We start from the raw sequence: 17,943 nt of genomic DNA on the forward strand, positions 1-17,943 counted from the left end.
GGGAGAGGCTGGGCCCGGAGCTTTCTGGGAGGTGTAGTCAGACGGGCCCTCCCTGCGCGCGTGCGCATCCTGATGACTGTCGTTTGTGTTGGCTGGCGGTAGGCGTCCCTGAGTGTCCATGGTAACCAGTGGAGCCGACTCTGGTCCAGCGCAATCCCCGGGCATCAGAAAAGCGATGGGTAAACGGGATGAGGGCGTAGGGAGGAGACTGGGATAAAGAGGGTGGCGCGGGTGGCGGGGGGGGGGGGGGGGTGGAGGATGAGGAGTGACTGACTCGGGGCAGGGAGAGACCCAGAGTTTGCCTGTGGGAGACTCCAGTCTGTGGACAGACAGAAGACAGCAGAGAAAGAGCTGTCCTCTCTCAGACCTAGAGAATGTGATAAGTCAGCGGGCCGGGGATTCAGGCCCTGGGAGGCTGGTGTGCCAGAATAATTAGCCACAGGGAGGGGGAGCAGTAAGGGGTGGAAGTGAGAGGAGGGACAGAGGGAGAGGGGGATATATTCACAGGGACCAGAAGTGCAGACAAGGAGAGGCGAGGGACAGACAGGGACACAGGAGGACACCAGATGGGAGAAGGAGACAGAAACCAGGACACCAGATGGGAGAAGGAGACAGAAACCAGAAGCACAGTAAGGTGGACTGCGAGTTTTCAGAGACTAAGAGAAGGTGACAGCCACAAGAGAGGAAGCTGGAGGGAGACTTGTGAGGAAAATACCCAAAGCCTGACAAAAGAAAGATGACCGGGAGCCTGTGTGACTCCTACTGTTTTCAGCTACTTTGATCAGAGCCGAGATGCTGTGAAGGTGGATGCTGCGTTGCAAAGGTGAATAGGATGCAAGTGCTTTCTGTCCTGAGAAAAGAGAACCCAGGGTGTGAGTTGTGTCACCCTGTAGGACACAAAGCAGAACACAACACACCCCGGCCGCTTGCTGCCCTCTAGGGCACTAATCCAACTTTGATTTAAAAAATATATTTTTATTGATTTCAGAGAGGAAGGAAGAGGGAGAGGGGGAGATAGAAACATCCATGATGAGAGAGAATTATGGATCGGCTGCCTCCTGCAAGTCTCCTACTGGGGATCGAGCCCCAACCCAGGCATGTGCCCTTGCCTGGAATTGAACCCAGGACCTTTCAGTCCGCAGGCTGATGCTCTGTCCACTGAGCCAAACCCGCTAGGCTAGGGCCACACTGCATTTTTATTTAATATTTTGTTCTTTAACCCTCTCTCTTGTCCCTTCTCTCTCATTTTCCTGGAACCACCTCTGTCATCCTAGTGCCTTCCCTGAAGCAAATTTATCTTTGAGACTGCTCAGTTACTTTTTTAAAATTATAAGACAAACTTTATTGACAAAGTTATAGAAGCAGTAGGTCATCCAGCTGGGTTGCCTAGGGTCAGGAAACAAGTTATAGAAGCAAAAGAAGGTTTCTTGGAGCATAGCAGAGAGAAAGGAAAAGGCGACATGCCTGGGGGAAAGGGAAGGGGGAGGAAAAGCGCGCCCTTTTTACCTTTTTTTTTTTTTTAAAAAAAAATATTTTATTGATTTTTTACAGAGAGGAAGGGAGAGAGATAGTTAGAAATGTTGATCAGCTGCCTCCTGCACACCCCATGCTGGGGATGTGCCTGCAACCAAGGTACATGCCCTTGACCAGAATCAAACCTGGGACCTTTCAGTCCACAGGCTGACGCTCTATCCACTGAGCCAAACTGGTTTTGGCTTTACCTTTTTTGAAAATGGTATGTTGACTGTCTGAAGGGAACCAGTTCTCTGGGATGGGGAACAGAAGGGGGAAAGAGAAGACGTGTGGCAGAGGCAGGAAGGTAAAGAAGTGGGAGGATGATGGAAAGACAGACGGACTAGACGGCAGGGAAGATGCGAGGAGTTAGGCGGCGAGAAAGCCAGCCTGGGGCACCGACAGCCTCATCTACGTGTAGCGGCCTCATCACCGAACTACATTTCCCAGCAGCCCGAGAGCCCAGAGCGACGTGGAAGAGCGGCCTCATCACCGAACTACATTTCCCAGCAGCCCGAGAGCCCAGAGCGACGTGGGAGGAGCGCCGTACGCAGTCTCCTCCAATCCCAGCGGTCGCCCGGCAACCGTGTACCTCCAACGACAAGATGGAGTCTAGACTCAGTCGCCTCCGGGGAACCGTGCTGTGAGGCAGGGCATGGGGAAGGGCCGCAGCCCCACCGGCCCAGCTGAAGTAGCCGGCCCGCGTCGCTGCCGGGAGGTGAGGGCGATCGGCTGAGCGCAGGCCGGGCTCCCGGGGCGGGGGCGGCCTTTCTCACGGCTCCAGTCGTGGGAAGGGGAGGGGGAGAAGCCGCTGAGCGTGCAGCCTCTGACCCGCGCCTCTGGGCCAATCTGAGTAGGGGGCGGCCCCGAGGCCTTCTGGGAAATGTAGTCTTGAGAGACGTAGGGCGGCGGGCCTGGGAACTTATATAGAGTGTGAGCGAGAGAATAAAAGGATGAATGGGCGAATTAAATTACAATTGTGACTGAGCAGGCGAAGGCTTGGTTGTCGGAGGGAGAAGGATGGGTGCGAGCGGTTCGGAAGTAGGGGCCGCCTAGCACGCAGGAGCCTTGCATGCCCACCCACTCTCCCTACCTTCTGGCTCGGGGGCCGAGGATTGTGCCTCCTTGCTTCAAGCCAGGTGCAGCCACGGGTCCTGGCGCCATTGCCACGCCCCAAACACAGACCCATCGGGCACCTGTCCCTGATTTTCACAGGGCACTCCTTCAAAACCAGTTCTACTGTTTTGATCAGGTGCTACTTTCTTTCCTCTTTTTTAAAAGAAATATTCTTATTAATTTCAGAGAGGAAGGAAGGGAGGGAGGGAGAAACATCGGTGATGAGAGAGAATCATTAATCGGCTGCCTCCTGCACGCCCCCCCCCCCCCCCCACTATGGATCGAGCCCGCAACCCATGCATGTGCCCCCGACCGGAATCGAGCCCAGGACCCTTCGCTCTGAAGGCTGACGCTCTATCCGCTGAGCCAAACCAGCCCGGCAGCTGTTACTCTCACAGCGTTCAGGGTGCAAAGGGGATAAGGCGAGAAGCCCGTCTCACCAATGTACTCTATTTAATCATTTGCTCAGTAAGCCACTGTTCCTGGGCCTGGGGACAGAGGCAGGAATAAGCGACGATTCCTGGGCCTGGGGACGCAGCAGAGAGCTCGGCAGACAGGCTCCAGTCCTCAGGCTTCATATGAGAGATGCACGAGGAAACATGGGCGGGGAGGGTGGCTTTGAGCAGAGATTTGCAGGAGAGGGAACAAGCTATTCAGATAAGAGGGAAGGGCCCCAGCTCTGGGCCAAAGGAGCCACAGGAGCAAATGCCCGAGTCAGGATTTCGCAGAGGAGAGGATGCGGCTTTGATGTCCTGAGGGAAGCTGTCGAGGGCTGCGGGCTCTGAGCAGAGGTGACTGGGTCTGACTTGGTTCCTAGGGACTCATTCTGGCCGCCCTGTGGAGAACCACCTTCCTCCCCTATCCCGGGGACTCCACAGGGTGGCAGGAATCGGGGCGTTTCCCTTCCGTGTGAGTGAGTTTCCTATGACTGCTGTCACATATCACCACAACTTAGTGCTAAATGTCTTAGAGCAGCGGTTCTCAACCTGTGGGACGAGACCCCTTTGGGGGTCGAACGACCCTTTCACAGGGGTCGCCTAAGACATCCTGCATATCAGATATTTACATTACGGTTCATAACCCAAGCAAAATGACAGTTATGAAGTAGCAACGAAAATAATTTTACGGTTGGGAGTCACCACCACATGAGGAACTGTGTTAAAGGGTCGCGGCATTAGGAAGGTTGAGAATGACTGTCTTAGAGTCTCAGAGGTCTGGAATCTGAAGTGGGTTTCTCGGGGCGAAAATCACGCTTTCGGCAGGGCTGGCTGCACTGGAGGCTCTGAACCCAACCTGCCTCCTCTTACAAGGACCCCGCGACCCCATTGAGGGCCCATTGGGATAAGCCAGGATAACCTCCCCACCCAGGATAAACTCAGTCACACCGCAGTGCCTCTTGCTGCATAAGGTTGTTTATTCATAGGCTCCTGGGGTTAGGATGTGGACGCCTTCGGGGGATGTCCTTGTCCCGCCTCCACACGGAGGACCATGTCTGAGTGAGAAGCATAGCGCTGGGAGGTGGGTGCTGGTTTCTGGATGCTCTTGGCTCCCCCGTGTGGTTAGAGGAGGTTTGGGAGGTGGGGAAAGAGGGAAGTCTCATCTGTGCTTCAATCTGAGCTGAAAGTAACGAGTGACCCACTCTTCTAGATGCAAAAAATGCTTGAAAATGAGTGTGCAGTGCTTTTAGTAGTGGGGAGCGGGGAGGGGAGGGCGGAGGGCCAGGCATGCCTCTGAGCAGGCTCCGTGCTCTCTGTCCGAGCTGGGAAAGCTGGGCGGTGGTTGGGACTCCCGTGTGCTCACACATTGATGCCTCCGTGTCCCCCTCTTACAGGGAGGTCAAGAGGCTGCCATTGGGGGCACGGTGGGAGCTACTGTGGAGGGGCAGGGGGCACAGAGCTCCTCGAGGTGCCTGGCGCTCGGAGGCGGAATGAAGACAGCCCCCCACCTTCCGGTGTCCCTGGGTGGGGTTGGCCTCCGCCCCGGTGCCAAGCGGGACCGGAAGTCCATCACCCTGCACGTGAAGCTGGAGGTGCTGCGGAGGTTCGAAGAGGGCGAGAAGCTGACGCAGATCGCCCGGGCACTGGGGCTGGCCACCTCCACCGTCGCTTCCATCCGTGTCAACAAAGACAAGATCCGGGCCAATTCCCAGGCCTCCACGCCCGTGAGCGCCAAGCAGCTGACCCGCTGCCGGGGGGTGGTGATGGGGCACATGGAGCGCCTGCTGAGCCTGTGGATCGAGGAGCAGAGGCGGCGGCACCTGCCCGTCAGCACGCTGCTCATCCAGGACCAGGCCCGGCGGCTCTTCGCCCAGCTGCAGCACGAGCAGGGCAGCGGCGCCCAGGCCGAGACCTTTGGCGCCAGCAATGGCTGGTTTGCCCGTTTCAAGGCACGCCACCACGTGCTGCTCACGGAGGAGCCGGCGGTGGCCGACGCCCAGGCCGCTGCCCGCTACCCCTCCGTGCTGCGCAGCGTCCTGGACGAGGGCGGCTACTCCCCGCACCAGGTCTTCAACGTGGACGAGACCGGCCTGTTCTGGAAGCGGCTGCCCGAGCGCATGCTGCTGGCGCTGGAGGGGGCGGCCGGGCCCAGGCCCAAGGCCCCGAAGGACCACCTGACCCTGCTGCTGGGGGCCAACGCAGCCGGGGACTTCAGGCTGAAGCCCCTGCTGGTGTACCCCTCCGAGAACCCCCGCGCCCTCAAGGGCTGCTCTAAGGCCAGCCTGCCTGTGGTCTGGCGCTCCAACCGCAACGACTGGCTGACACCGCGCATCTTCCAGGAGTGGTTCACCGGCTGCTTCTGCCCGGCCGTGGAGAGCTACTGCGCCCGCCGCGGCCTCCCGCCCCGCGCCCTGCTGCTGCTGGATGGCGCGCCCTGCCACCCCGCCCACCTGGGCGGCCTCTCGGCTCACGTGCGTGTGGAGTTCCTGCCCAAGAACACATCGGCCCTGATCCAGCCCATGAACCAGGGCATCATCGCCGCCTTCAAGGCGCATTACCTGCGCCGCACGCTGAGCCAGCTGGTCCGGGAGCAGGCTGGTGGAGGCCGTCCCTCCGCGCGGGAGTTCTGGCGAAGCTACACCGTCATGGCGGCCGTGGACAACATCGCCCAGGCCTGGGCCGAGCTGCAGCCCGCCACCGTGAACAGGGCCTGGAGGCAGCTCTGGCCCGAGTGCGTGCCCGCTGGTGCCGTGGAGCCCGACGCCGAGCCCCAGCTCCGCCGCAGCATCGCGGCACTAGCCAGCCACGTGGGCCTTGGGGATGTGGCGGTGGCCGATGTCGCCCGCCTGTTGCAGACCCATGTGGAGCCCCCACGCTGTGGAACCCCCCAGGATGCTGAGGATGCACATGCCAGCGGCTCTGGGATGCCCGGGGAGGCAGGGAAAGACCTGGCCTCCGAAAGCCTGGAAGTGGATCTCACTGAGGCTGTGGGGGGAGCAGGGACGGAGGAAGCGGGTGTGGGTGTGCTGAGCCCTGAGCACCTGGCCCAGGCCCTGGCCCACTTCACTGCTGGCCTGCGGGTCCTCACCGAGAGTGATCCCAACCGGGAGCGCAGCCTGAGGGTGTCCCGGGGGGTGCACTGTGCCCTCGCCCCCCTCCGGGACCTGCAGCGGGAAAGGAGGCAGCAGGCTTGGGCAGCGGCTTCGTCAGGAGGCCCCGGGGCGCTGGCCCCAAGGGAGTGGGCGGGAAGCCCGAGTTCGCCTCAGCGGGGGCCGGCAGAGGGCCGGTGAGTGGCCAGGGCCGCAGGCCGTGTGGGACAGACCTCTGCCGCTGGCCTGCAGGATGTGGGGCTTGGCCCTGAAGCCAGATGACGTGTTGTTTCTGGGGGACGGACACTGCCACTTCTCGATCGCATGCACTGTCGTCTCTGCTTCACGGTGACACACAGCCCACCAGGGCTGGGGCACGGGGGCGGGCATTCTCCAACGGGCAGAGGCAACGTGGGCATGTGCCCTGACCGGGAATTGGTCCTGTGCATGGGTCCATGCTCAACCCCCAGAGTGGGGCCCAGGAGTGCCCACCATCACAGACACACCCAGCATAACCCACCAGGGTGGTCCCCTTGTCCTTGTGGGGTGGGGCAGGGCTGAGATAAGCCCCTCCCACTCGCCCACCCTGACCTCTCACTCCCTGCCCCATTGTGGTGACCCCTCCTACCCAACTGTACATTTTATTTATTTTTTAAGTGTATTCTCTTTAATCCTCACCTGAAGATGTCTTTATTGATTTACTTTTTATTTTTTATTTTTATTTTTTTATTTTTTAAAATATATTTTATTGATTTTTTACAGAGAGGAAGGGAGAGGAATAGAGAGCTAGAAACATCGACCAGCTGCCTTCTGCACACCCCCTATCGGGGATGTGCCCGCAACCAATATACATGCCCTTGACCGGAATCGAACCTGGGACCTTTCAGTCCTCAGACCGAGGCTCTATCCACTGAGCCAAACCGGTTTCAGCTTGATTTTCAGAGAGGAAGGGAGAGGGAGAGAAACATCAATGATGAGAGAGAATCACTGATCGGCTGCCTCTTGTACGCCCCCTACTGGGGATCGAGCCCGCAACCCGGGCATATGCCCTTGACCAGAATTGAACATGGGACCCTTCAGTCCACAGGCTGATGCTCTATCCACTGAGCCACACCAGCTAGGGTTGATTTTTTTTTTTTAATTGAGAGGCAGAGAGAGAGAAACATTGATGTGGGAGAGAAACATGGATTATGGATTGGCTACTTCCCGTATGTTCTCTGACTGGAAATCGGACTTGCAACTTTTGGGTGTACAGGATGACACTCCAACCAACAGAACCTCCTGGCCCAGGTGGCCACTGTGGCTTTTGAAACCAGGGTCCACGCCCTTGATCTGGAGATGTGCTCCTCCTGGGCTCCTGTGGCATGTTGTCTTGGCTTCGCTCCAGCTTTTGTGACTGATGGCCTCGGGTCCTAGCTCCCTGGGAAATACAGTCCAGTCCGCAGGGATCAGTGCACTGGCTGCAGCCCAGCCTCTCACCCGGACAGTCTCATGATCTTCCCTCATCCGGCTTGTTCTCCTGGCCCCCACATTTTAAAAACAGGCACTCCTGTGTGTCTGTACATGCACACACGCCAGGAAATAAAGGTGGGAGGATTCTGCCGCCTCTGCCCCAGCTGACACCTGCAGTGACGGGCCTGCTGTCCACAGCTGACCGCTGGGGCTCCAGGCCAGCCTTCCTGGGGAAACGGTCAGAGGAGGCCGCTTGCTCTCCTGGGATGAGCGAAGGACAGCAGCCTGTGTGGCCCGGTTGGTTGGAGGAGGGACCGTGCACAGGGTCGGTTCCCAGGGCACGTGCCCAAGTTGCCTCCGGACCCCAGTAGGGGGCGTGCCGGAGGCGGCATATCTATGGCTGTTTCATTGATGTTTGTCTCCCTCTCTCTCTGAAATCAATAAAAAACATTAAAAGGAGAGAGGGAGCTTTTCTTGGACCCTGGGGACCGACTGAGCGCGGGGTGATGAGCGCGGGAAACGTGCTGGGTGCCGGGGAGACCGGCCAGGAGTGGCCAATGCGGAGGCTGTGACTGTGGGGTGCGCGCTGGGAGGGACCCCATCCAGCCGGCGGCCCAGGGCGACGTGACTGGGAAGGCTTCCTGGGGGGCGGGTCCCAGCTGCGGGGAGGTGGCTGACAGTCAGAAAACCCGTCACTAAACTTTTGATTGTAATCAATAAAATAAGGGCCCTGATCAAGCCGGGTCTTCCCACATTGGAAAAGCCGCTCCTGCTCAGGAAACCCCTGGCGCCTCTGGTTTTCTAGGTGGCTGTGGCAGGCGGGGCCCGGGGTGCCTGTCTGTGGGGCGGGTGTCTGTCTGTGGGGCGGGTGTCTGTCTGTAGGGCCCGGGGTGCCTGTCTGTGGGGCGGGTGTCTGTCTGTGGGGCCCGGGGTGCTTGTCTGTGGGGCGGGTTGTCTGTCTGTGGGGCCCGGGGTGCCTGTCTGTGGGGCCCGGGGTGCCTGTCTGTGGGGCAGGTGTCTGTCTGTGGGGCCCGGGGTGCCTGTCTGTGGGGCCCGGGGTGCCTGTCTGTGGGGCCCGGGGTGCGTGTCTGTGGGGCCCGGGGTGCCTGTCTGTGGGGCCCGGGGTGTCTGTCTGTGGGGCCCGGGGTGTCTGTCTGTGGGGCCCAGGGTGTCTGTCTGTGGGGCCCGGGGTGTCTGTCTGTGGGGCCCGGGGTGCCTGTCTGTGGGGCCCAGGGTGTCTGTCTGTGGGGTCCGGGGTGCCTGTCTGTGGGGCCCGGGGTGCCTGGCTGTGGGGCGGGTGTCTGGCTGTGGTGTGGGCTACTTGCTGACCATCTGCCGCGTCCTGGGTGGCCATCTCCTGAGTGACGGCCAGTGTTTGCCGTTTCCTTCGAGGTCGGCCCGGTTCCAGTGGCAGCTCCCACCGAGGATGCTCAGGTGACACAGTGACCAGAGACGTGGCCTCATCCCCGTGTGGGTGTGGGGCCAGCGCCTGATGGGCACCGAGGGACTCGGGCCTTGAAGTGACGTGGTCTCAGGTTCGCCACGCGTGCCTGCGCTGCCCCTGCCCGTACTGGGCCTCGGCCCCAGGGGACCAGCTCGCCCTGGGCTGTCCCTGCCGCAGCCGGCTCGGCTCCCCTGATTCCTAGAAGCAGCTCTGGGACCCAGCGAGGCTGCTGTGCCCACGGTGCCCGCTTACTGCAGAGCAGGAGGCAGCACAGTTGGCCACGGATCGTGCACAGCCGGGCGATGCCAGGCAGCGTCCGGGCGCCTTTCTCGGGACTCGCTGCTGCGTGGCAGCCCCGGGCGCTCAGCCAGGGAGCCTCAGCGAGCGGTGCTGTCAGGGCTTCTGTGGTGCCACTCACAGGCCTGGAGCGGTGCCGAGGTCACCGCGTGGACGCAGGGTCGGCATCAGCTGTCGGTGTGCCTGGCCTCGGGCTGGAGGTGACCGCCCTCCGCAGGCCAACCTGACCCGTGTGTGGAATGTGGGGCTGCACCCCTCGGGCTCCGTGGACCTTTTCCTGCCCCCGCCCCCCCCCCCCCCCCGGAGGTGAGGGAAGCTCGTGATGACTTCCCTGGGGTTTACTCCTGAAGCACGTGTGTGTGTGTGTGTGTGTGTGTCCCAGAGGGGGTGGCAGGGCCTGTCTCGTCCAGCCTAGGCTGGTGCAGAGCACACGTGGGACCCGTCACTGCTGGTTGACTGTTCGGCCTGGTGCCCGGCCCCCGTGGCCGCCCGTGGGCTCAGGACACTGACAGGCCCCTCTTCCTCAGGGCTGGCCCGGGCCCCTCCCGAGGACCAGCAGACTGGACACGTGGCAGAGCCGACCACGCCTGTCACGGATGGAGCTCAGGTGAGCTGAGTCCTACCAGGTCAGGATGCCAATCCTTCTGCCCAGCCCCCCCACCCGTGGGCCATGGCTCAGCGGTGCCCAGCCCCCCTGACCCCAGGCTTGGCCCAGCAGCCTGCCCTGCTCTGCCGTCTTCCCAGCTCCCCAGGCTCACGCCCAGGACTAGGGAATTAGCAGCTGGTCCCAGGTCTCGGACTCCAGAGCCCAAACCCAGAGACGGGTGACGCTGGGCCCAGGCAGGGTTGCTATGAAGTTCCGTTTTACTGTTGGCACCCAGATCACACGGGACGTGTCATCGTGTGTGACCATGGGACACGTCTGTGGGCAGCGCTGGCCCCGTGGCCGCAGCAGGGGTGGGTGGGCTCCCCTCTAGGGAGCCGTGTCCATGCTGCCCTGGTCTTGGCTTTGCTTCTCTGGGGCTAAAAGCCGCCCCACCCGGCCCTGCAGGCTTCGCCTCCCCCACCTCCCTTTAGAAAAGGGAGTTTTGTATGAATTTTGTTGTGGTTTCTGTTGCATAGAAATAGAAATGCACTGTTTGTCCTCCCACTTTGCATTTTAAAGTAATTCAAACCTTAACCAACGTACACAGGTTTTCCACTTCAAATTCACCCTTCTGCAAATCTTACTCACTTTGGGGTGAAAATAGAGTGAAGTAACACAATAAAGCCGTTTTGTCATGATTGTATTCATAGTTAATGCATGCATTCAGGCCAGTCTTACTATCATTTGATAGGTGATCAGTTGGTCCATATACATGTTAATTTGATCTTATATTGTAAACAATTTTCTTTCAACTGGCAGCCATAACTTCAAATCACAAAGTACTTACAAACATTTTCACTTTCCGGTAAATGGTGTGACACAAGGTAAGTTGAATGTTAATATGCACATGCACACACTGAACGCAGTCTGGGGGAGAGAGACTGCTCCCCTTTATGCATCCACAACAACAAAAAAGATAGTGCATCGCGTCAGCACATTTTTATTTTTCTCCGAACCTAACGTTGTGGTCATGTTAATAGGCTGTTTACATGTTTTGATTCCATTAAGGTACTTTGACATCAATCCTGAATATTTTTTTTTTCAGACCCTGAAAATGGATACAACAGCTAACACTGAGTCAAGCTCTGGAAGCTCATTGCCGACACGTGTGCTGAGGAATGCAAGACACATCGTTGGAGATTGAGGGACCCAGGCGTAATAATCCACCGACATACGGTCGTACCAGCCACGATGAGAAAAAAGGTTTTAATAAAATGGTATGAAAATGGTAGAACAGTAGGTGAAGCAGCTGTCATCACTGGTATTAACAATATGGCAAAGTCAGTTATTGACCACTATAAGAAGAATGGCTGTGTTGATAGAAAAAAACGTGGAAGTAAGAGAAATAGCAAGTTGAATGCCTCGATATTAAACAAAATTGAGCAAATAATTGAAGAAAATCCGTGTGTAACTTGAAAAGGAATTCGTGACAAGATTCTCGAATCTGAACATGTAGAACTAAGCACAAGTTCTATAGAGAATGGGCTGAAGCGGTTAAGGATCACATTCAAGTGTGCATCTGTGCAAGCTCATACCGGAAACTCAGAATTATTGAGATAACGCAGAATGTGTTAAATTTTTCTCAAAATATCCCTGAAGCAAGACAAAAACAATATTCACTGACAAGTTATGTTTATTACTATATACATGCAATGAAATTATTTTAATTGCCATTTTCGGCGAACAAGGGCCCAATGGGAAGTTACGCACCAGCCCGTGCAGCCGTGCGCACGATCAGAGGGTGAACTAGTGCCCTCGTTGTAGCCATAAGCACGCGGGATGGTGTCGCATGAAGCGCGTGCACATTCCTCAGTCACTTCAAATAGTTTCTGCGCTTTCCTCCGCAGGCGCCTGGGGGACGGATGAGTATAATTTGGAGGACGTGTGGTTGGTTTTGGACAATGTCAGTACGTGATCTTGTTGGTCAGACGAGGCATGCCTTATTATTTCTGCCACCGTGTTCTCCATTGATGAATCCCATGGAAGAAGTTTTTTCACAGGTTAAGTTCTGTGCGAATAATATTTTGGCAGATGCTTCAAACCATGAACGTTGAACTGATGTTATTAGTCATTCTGTAGCGACTGTTACGCCTGCAGACTCTCACAAGTACTTTATGAATAGGTATATGAAACTGCCACGCAGCAGCGGGAGAACCACTGTAAGGGAGATTGTAAGTAAATTAGTATTTCTGATGTAAAAAAGTATATTATGTCTATTACTATATACATGCAATAAAATAATTTTAACACCTTTGCATGATTTTTGTTACAAAGCTTTTGAAATTCTTTTAGTGGAAAAGTTTGCTTTGCAAAAGGGTGGATTTGCTTTGCATCAAGGCTCACACCGCCTGCCCCTCTGGGAAGACCGGGTGTGTCCTTCCTTCTGCACACGCACCTGAGGGGACACGAAGTCCCTTCCTCTCCCGCTGGGGCCCTTCCCGTGGCACCCCCAGGCCCACAGTCTCCTCCCGGCTCTGCGGAGTAACCTTCCTGCCCCACTGCGGCATGTGGGCCACTCTGTGTTTCCTCCACAGAACAGGGCCCATCCTGGCTCCCCCCACATCCTGTGCTCGCAGCACCGCAGCCTCCAGCTCCTGGGTGTCCCTGGGGCCCGGCTGGTGCTGAGCAGTGGGAAGCCCCGTGGGGTGGCTCCTGTTGGCGGGGAAGGGAGCCCCGGGGGCACAGCAGCTTCCCTTCCGGGCAGGACTTCCTCCTGCAGCTTCCCAGGTGGCTCTGCCCCCGAGACAGGGACGCAGCTGGTCGGTGTCATGGCACCTGTGTGTGTGGTCCTCTGGGTACACCAGGGGCTTCCCCGGGGCGCACGGGAGGGCAGGTCGCTGGGGACTCCTGCCTGCTGAGTGGGAGGTGGGTGACCCTGGCCGCTACCCTGCCTGCCAGTCCTGGGGCGCCCTGAGACAGGCCGGACCTGGGAGGCCCACGGTTCCGAGGGTCACGAGGCAGGATGCATCCAGCGTGGAGGCGCCAGGTGAGGCCATGGGGCCGGCAGCTGCAGCCTAAGCTGGAGGCGGAGAGAAGCCCCGCAGGATCCGGGGCGCCGGGCGGTCCCACTATTCCCGACAACAAAGACAAGGTCCGTGGGGGCTCCCAGGCGGCCACCGCGCCCCCCTGCCCCCCCGCAGGCTGCAGCGTGAGGTGGACAACAGGGAGCTACTGTGAACGTGTGGATAGAGGACCAGGACCAGTGCCAGGTGCCCGTCAGCGGGGCTGTGCATGGAGGAGGAGGAGGAGGAGGAGAAGGAGGAGGAGCATCCAGGATGAGAGGGAGGAAGACCCAGGAGGAGGAGGAGGAGGAGCATCCAGGAGGAGGAGAAGCAGGAGGAGGTGGAGGAGGGGGAGGAGGTGGAGGAAGGGGAGGAGGTGGAGAAGGGGGAGGAGGAGGTGAAGGAGGAGGGGGGAGGGGGAGAAGGAGGAGGAGGGGGTGGAGGAAGAGGAGGAGGTGGAGGAGGAGTAGGTAGAGGAAGGGGAGGAGGAGGGGGAGGAGGGAGAGGAGGGGGGAGGAGGAGGGAGAGGAGGAGGAGGAGTACCAGGAGCATGCGCTGGGCTGTCCCTGTGCTCAGAGCTGGGGTCTTGGAGCCCGTGGCATCCAGTCAGGAGAGGAGCTGTGGGTGCCCCCTGGCCCTCACCCTTCAGCTGAGCGTTAGACCCCGCAGAGCAAGGGCTGACCCACAGGAGTCCCAGAGCGACGGGTCCAGAGAGTGAGCCTGGCCACACCCCTCTCAGCTCCGTTCTCCTGGGCCGGAGCGTCTTGTCACCCTGTCCTCCCAGGTGATGCAGAGCCTGGCTGAGTAGCTGGGGAGAGGCAGAGACTTCGTGGTGGGTGGGCTCGGGGCAGCCCTGAGTGCAGTGTCCCCTGGCCGACCTGGGCACGAAGTCTCCCTCGGTCTCGTCTCCTCCCTGCCCTGTTCTCTGTGTCCTCACGCCCTCTCTCCACCTGTTTATTCCAGGTCTGTGGGGGTGCCTGAGACCAACTCTGGATCCCACGTGGGAAGACGGAGCCGGTGGAGATGTGACCTGTCTGGGTGAGGGTGTGGTTGGTCTTCAGGTGAGTGGGTTCCTGTGTTACCTGATCCTGCCTTCCTCCCACAGGAGGTGGGGGCGGCTAGCTCTGGGGACTGGGTAGAGGCTAAACTTGGGGTGAAGGCTTTGCTGGGAGATCAGATGCCCATGCCCCCCATCTTCCCATCTGCCCACCACACGCCCCTGTGAACACCTGGCTGGTGCGCTCAGAGCCGACCTCGCTCAGCGTGAAGCGCGACCTCCTGCGGCTGGACCTCTTGCTCCCAGCAGGCGCCTGCTCCGCTGTCCGGTGCCCGCAGCTCTGGGTCTGCTGGGAGCGGCCGCTGGCGTGTCTCTCCGGTCTCTTCCCGTGCGCGTGTCTCTCCGATCTCCTCCCGTGTGCGTGTCTCTCCGGTCTCTTCCCGTGCGCGTGTCTCTCCGGTCTCTTCCTGTGCGCGTGTCTCTCCGGTCTCCTCCCGTGTGCGTGTCTCTTCGGTCTCTTCCCGTACGCGTGTCTCTCCGATCTCCTCCCGTGTGCGTGTCTCTTCGGTCTCTTCCCGTGTGCGTGTCTATCCGGTCTCCTCCCGTGTGCGTGTCTGCACCGTTGAGTAGAATCGGAGTCCGATGAGCGACTGGCTTTAAACACCTGTTCATCAGATATGGGAGCCCCGACACGAGGGGACGTGGGGCGTGTGGCCCATCACAGAGGAGCCCAGGCTGGTCAGCGAGTGCCCAGCTCCGGCTGGCGGAGACCTGAGTGTGGTCGGCACGTGAACCTGCACTTGCGTCTCAGTTTCCAGCGAGTACAGCTTCCTGCCGTGGCCACAGCTCCCAGGCTCTCGGGGAGACCTGGTGTGACGCCCAGCGACGGTGTTATCGTGGCTTCACCTTTCACTGCCTGAAAACGAGAAGACAATTCACAAGAGAGAGGACAAGGAGCTAGTCGCTCACGTGGAAAACCCCAACGCGAGGAGGGGGCCTCCCTGTAGTTCTGCCGGCTGAGTAATTCGACCTCCTGTGCTTGGGGGCAGGAGATGGCAACTGTGCCCCAGGGGTGGCAGCGCCAGCTCTTCTGCTCGCTCATCTCGATGGAGGACGTGGCCATGCGCTACAGGAGGAGCCACGGGAATGTGGTGAAGCCGTGGCGTTTGCGGTGGCTGCGCTGGGCCAGGTGGGCCTCATGGACATGCAGTCCCGAGTGGACAGCCCTTGGTGGTGGGCACAGCTCCTCCAGCTGGCGTCCCTAGAGGGTGCTCTGGACCAAATAGCCCTGGGAAATGCTGAGTCTGCTACCCAACCTTTATCTGGAGGTTAATTTGCGGCCCCTTCCATGCCCCACCAACTGCAAGGACTTTGCCAGCCTGAGGAAGCCTGAGGATGGAGTTTGTCCACATACGTGTAATCTCCATGTTCCAGACAACGGCTGATTTTCTGGAGGGGAAAGGGGTGCTGCAATGAGCTGTGGTAAAGGCTTCCCCACAGCCCGGCTGCTGAGGCTCCGTGGATTGATTCCCAGATGCCTCCGTTTGGGGCTGGACCCCAGGAGGGGGCATATAGGATGCAGCTGATGGATGATGTTTCTCTCTTATCAATGTTTCTCTCTCTCTCTCTACCTCTCCCTTCCTCTCTCTAAAAATTAAGAAAAACGATTTAAAAAAAAAAAAGGCTTTTCCTGCTCTAGCTGGTTCGGCTCAGTGGATAGAGCGTCGGCCTGCGAACCAAAGGGTCCAGGGTTCGATCCCGGTCAAGGGCACGTTCCTGGGTTGCAGGCTCCTTCCTGGCCCAGGCCCTGGTCAGGGCTTGTACTGGAGGCAACCCATCAATGTGTTTCCCTCACATCGATGTTTCTGTCTTTCCTTCTCTCTTCCACTCTTCCTAACAATCAATGGGAAAATATCCTCAGGTGAGGATTAACAAACAAATACATAAGTAAAAAGGCTTTTAGCCAGTTTGCTCAGTGGATAGTGTCAGCCTGTGGACTGAAGGGTCCTGGATTTGATTCCCGGTCATGGCCATACCTGGGTTGTGGGCTCAATCAATGATTTCTTGTCATCATCAATGATTCTCTCTCTCCCTCTCCCTTCGTCTCTGAAATCAATAAAAATATATTTTTTAAAAAAAGGCTTTTCCCAGGTGTGGACTCTCATGGCCAATAAGGGAAGAAGTTTGACGGGAGGTTTTCCCAGGTTCATTGCATTCAAAAGTCTTCTCTCTGGTACCACACGTCGGCTTGAATAAAGAATGTTCTCACCGGGCAAGTGTGGCTCAGTGGTTGAGCGTCATCCCATGAACCAGGAGGTCACGGTTTGATTCCTAGTCAGGGCTCCTGCCTGGGTTTCAGCTGATCCATGTTTCTCTCCCTCTCCCTCTCTCTCTCTCTAAAACCAATAAAAACCCATTTTTAAAAAAGAATGTCCTCTGATAGGCCTTCCACACTCATGGCTGCACCTGGTTCATCTTGAGGATGAGCCCTGCGGTGTCTGCTGTCACTACTTTATTTCCAGTTTCTGCCCCTGCTGGGTGGGCATCACCGTCCCCAAGTCTCCTTCCTGTGGGTATGCTGGGCGTCTGCAGGCCTGAGAGCTGGGAGCCTCCCCATCCATCACGAATATTCAGGAGCTGTAACTTGCTCAGATTGGGCCGAGGGAGCACGTTCACAAGCCGTGACTGGCCTCACTGGACAAGGCCAGGCGGGGGGAGCACAGCTCACAGGACATGCACTGGCCTCACTGGACGAGGCCAGGCTGAAACGGGTGGGTGTGTCTGTGGGTGTGAGCTTAGCTGTCACTGTAGGCCGTCATCCTGGAGGTCGGCAGCTTGAGCCGTCGGGTGGACACGGGAGGCCTGCAGACAGGCACGCCGTGGTCAGCTCTGGGGGTGACAGACAAAGGTTTGGCTCATGCACCCCATGCTGCCCACAGAATAATGAGGAGCCCTGAGGCACCCAGCCAGGGGCACCCCCTCTCCACTCAGTGACGGCCGTCGCGTGGGTCCTGGCAGGTGCACAAGGCGAGGCTGACAGGCTGCTCCACCTTCACTTTGTTGGTTTGAAAAAGAAACCGGTCAGCACAGGAGGGCGTGCAGAGGCCCCAGCGAGGGGAGGGTGGCTGGGCTGAGCCAGACAGGCCCAGGCAGAAACCCCCCACCTCATCCTCAAGCTTCAGGGGCTGAACTCAGACTCGGGTGTGAGTGGGACACCTTCCCACAACCACGGCCGCAGCTGCATCTGTTGGGGACACTGGCCGTCCACTGGCACTGGTCCCGGCAGAGGCTGCGTGGGGTCACGGGAAAGTCACCCGGGCAGGAGCCCAGCTTTCCCCTGGGCATTGGGCAGACAGAGCTCAGCTGGCCCTGCAGCACATGGGGTTGTCCGAGCATCCCCCTCCCCCACAAGCAGCTCTCCTGCCCGCCCCCTCCCCGCCCCCCATCAGGCCCTCCTTTAGCTCCAGGCACACACACTCTGCTCTCTGTTTCTTCTTCACACGATGTTTGCAGGGCCATAGGGAGGGGCACTTGGCTGCCCGGCCCCACCCGCTCCTGAGCCAGTCCAGCCAGGTTGGGAGAGTCTGAGGGGGGCGGTGAAGGATTGAGAAAAGATAGACAAGAGAAAAAAGCTGGGTCTCGGCGGCGGGACGTTGCTTTGCTTTTCTGATTGAGAGACAGCACCTGCGCCTACAAGCCGAGTCTTTATTTTATAGCAGGTTCCACAGGTAAAGTAAGGGTGGGTCACGATGTTTACAATGTTCCAATCTCCTCAGTTACCTGCACCTGAACTCTATCAAGCCCACATCACTCAGCCGCCTGGGACCACAGGTTCAAGCTTACAGCCGCAGCCTCTGGCTATAATTGTGGGCCTTGCACGTGGCTTTGCTACAAGAGGACTCTGCCCTCTCATTAGTCCGAGGCTTGAACCTGTCCAAACACTATAGCCGC

The 17,943-nt window shown here is 58.4% G+C and overlaps 1 protein-coding gene across 3 annotated transcripts; it reads left to right on the forward strand.

Annotated features, from left to right (window-relative positions):
• Window positions 1–26: 26 nt before the first annotated feature.
• On the forward strand, window positions 27–12,132 carry LOC307092656 (tigger transposable element-derived protein 1-like). 3 transcript variants are annotated; one of them, XR_013812869.1, is made up of 5 exons: window positions 27–179; window positions 1,966–2,230; window positions 4,460–6,502; window positions 9,875–9,954; window positions 11,039–12,132. XR_013812869.1 is itself a non-coding variant. In XM_079760009.1 (3 exons), the coding sequence occupies exons 2-3, from the start codon at window positions 2,168–2,170 to the stop codon at window positions 6,353–6,355; spliced, it is 1,959 nt and encodes a 652-aa protein (XP_079616135.1). In that variant the 5' UTR covers window positions 27–179; window positions 1,966–2,167; the 3' UTR covers window positions 6,356–8,340. The 3 variants fall into 3 exon arrangements, 1 of the variants encoding a protein (XP_079616135.1); XR_013812870.1 differs by lacking the exon at window positions 27–179 and adding an exon at window positions 4,052–4,146 and having other exon boundaries at window positions 2,151–2,230; XM_079760009.1 differs by lacking the exons at window positions 9,875–9,954; window positions 11,039–12,132 and having other exon boundaries at window positions 4,460–8,340.
• The last annotated feature ends 5,811 nt before the right edge of the window (window positions 12,133–17,943 follow it).

This window comes from Cnephaeus nilssonii, assembly GCF_951640355.1.
Source record: "Cnephaeus nilssonii genome assembly, chromosome: 20".
In the NCBI taxonomy this organism is placed as follows: domain Eukaryota; kingdom Metazoa; phylum Chordata; class Mammalia; order Chiroptera; family Vespertilionidae; genus Cnephaeus; species Cnephaeus nilssonii.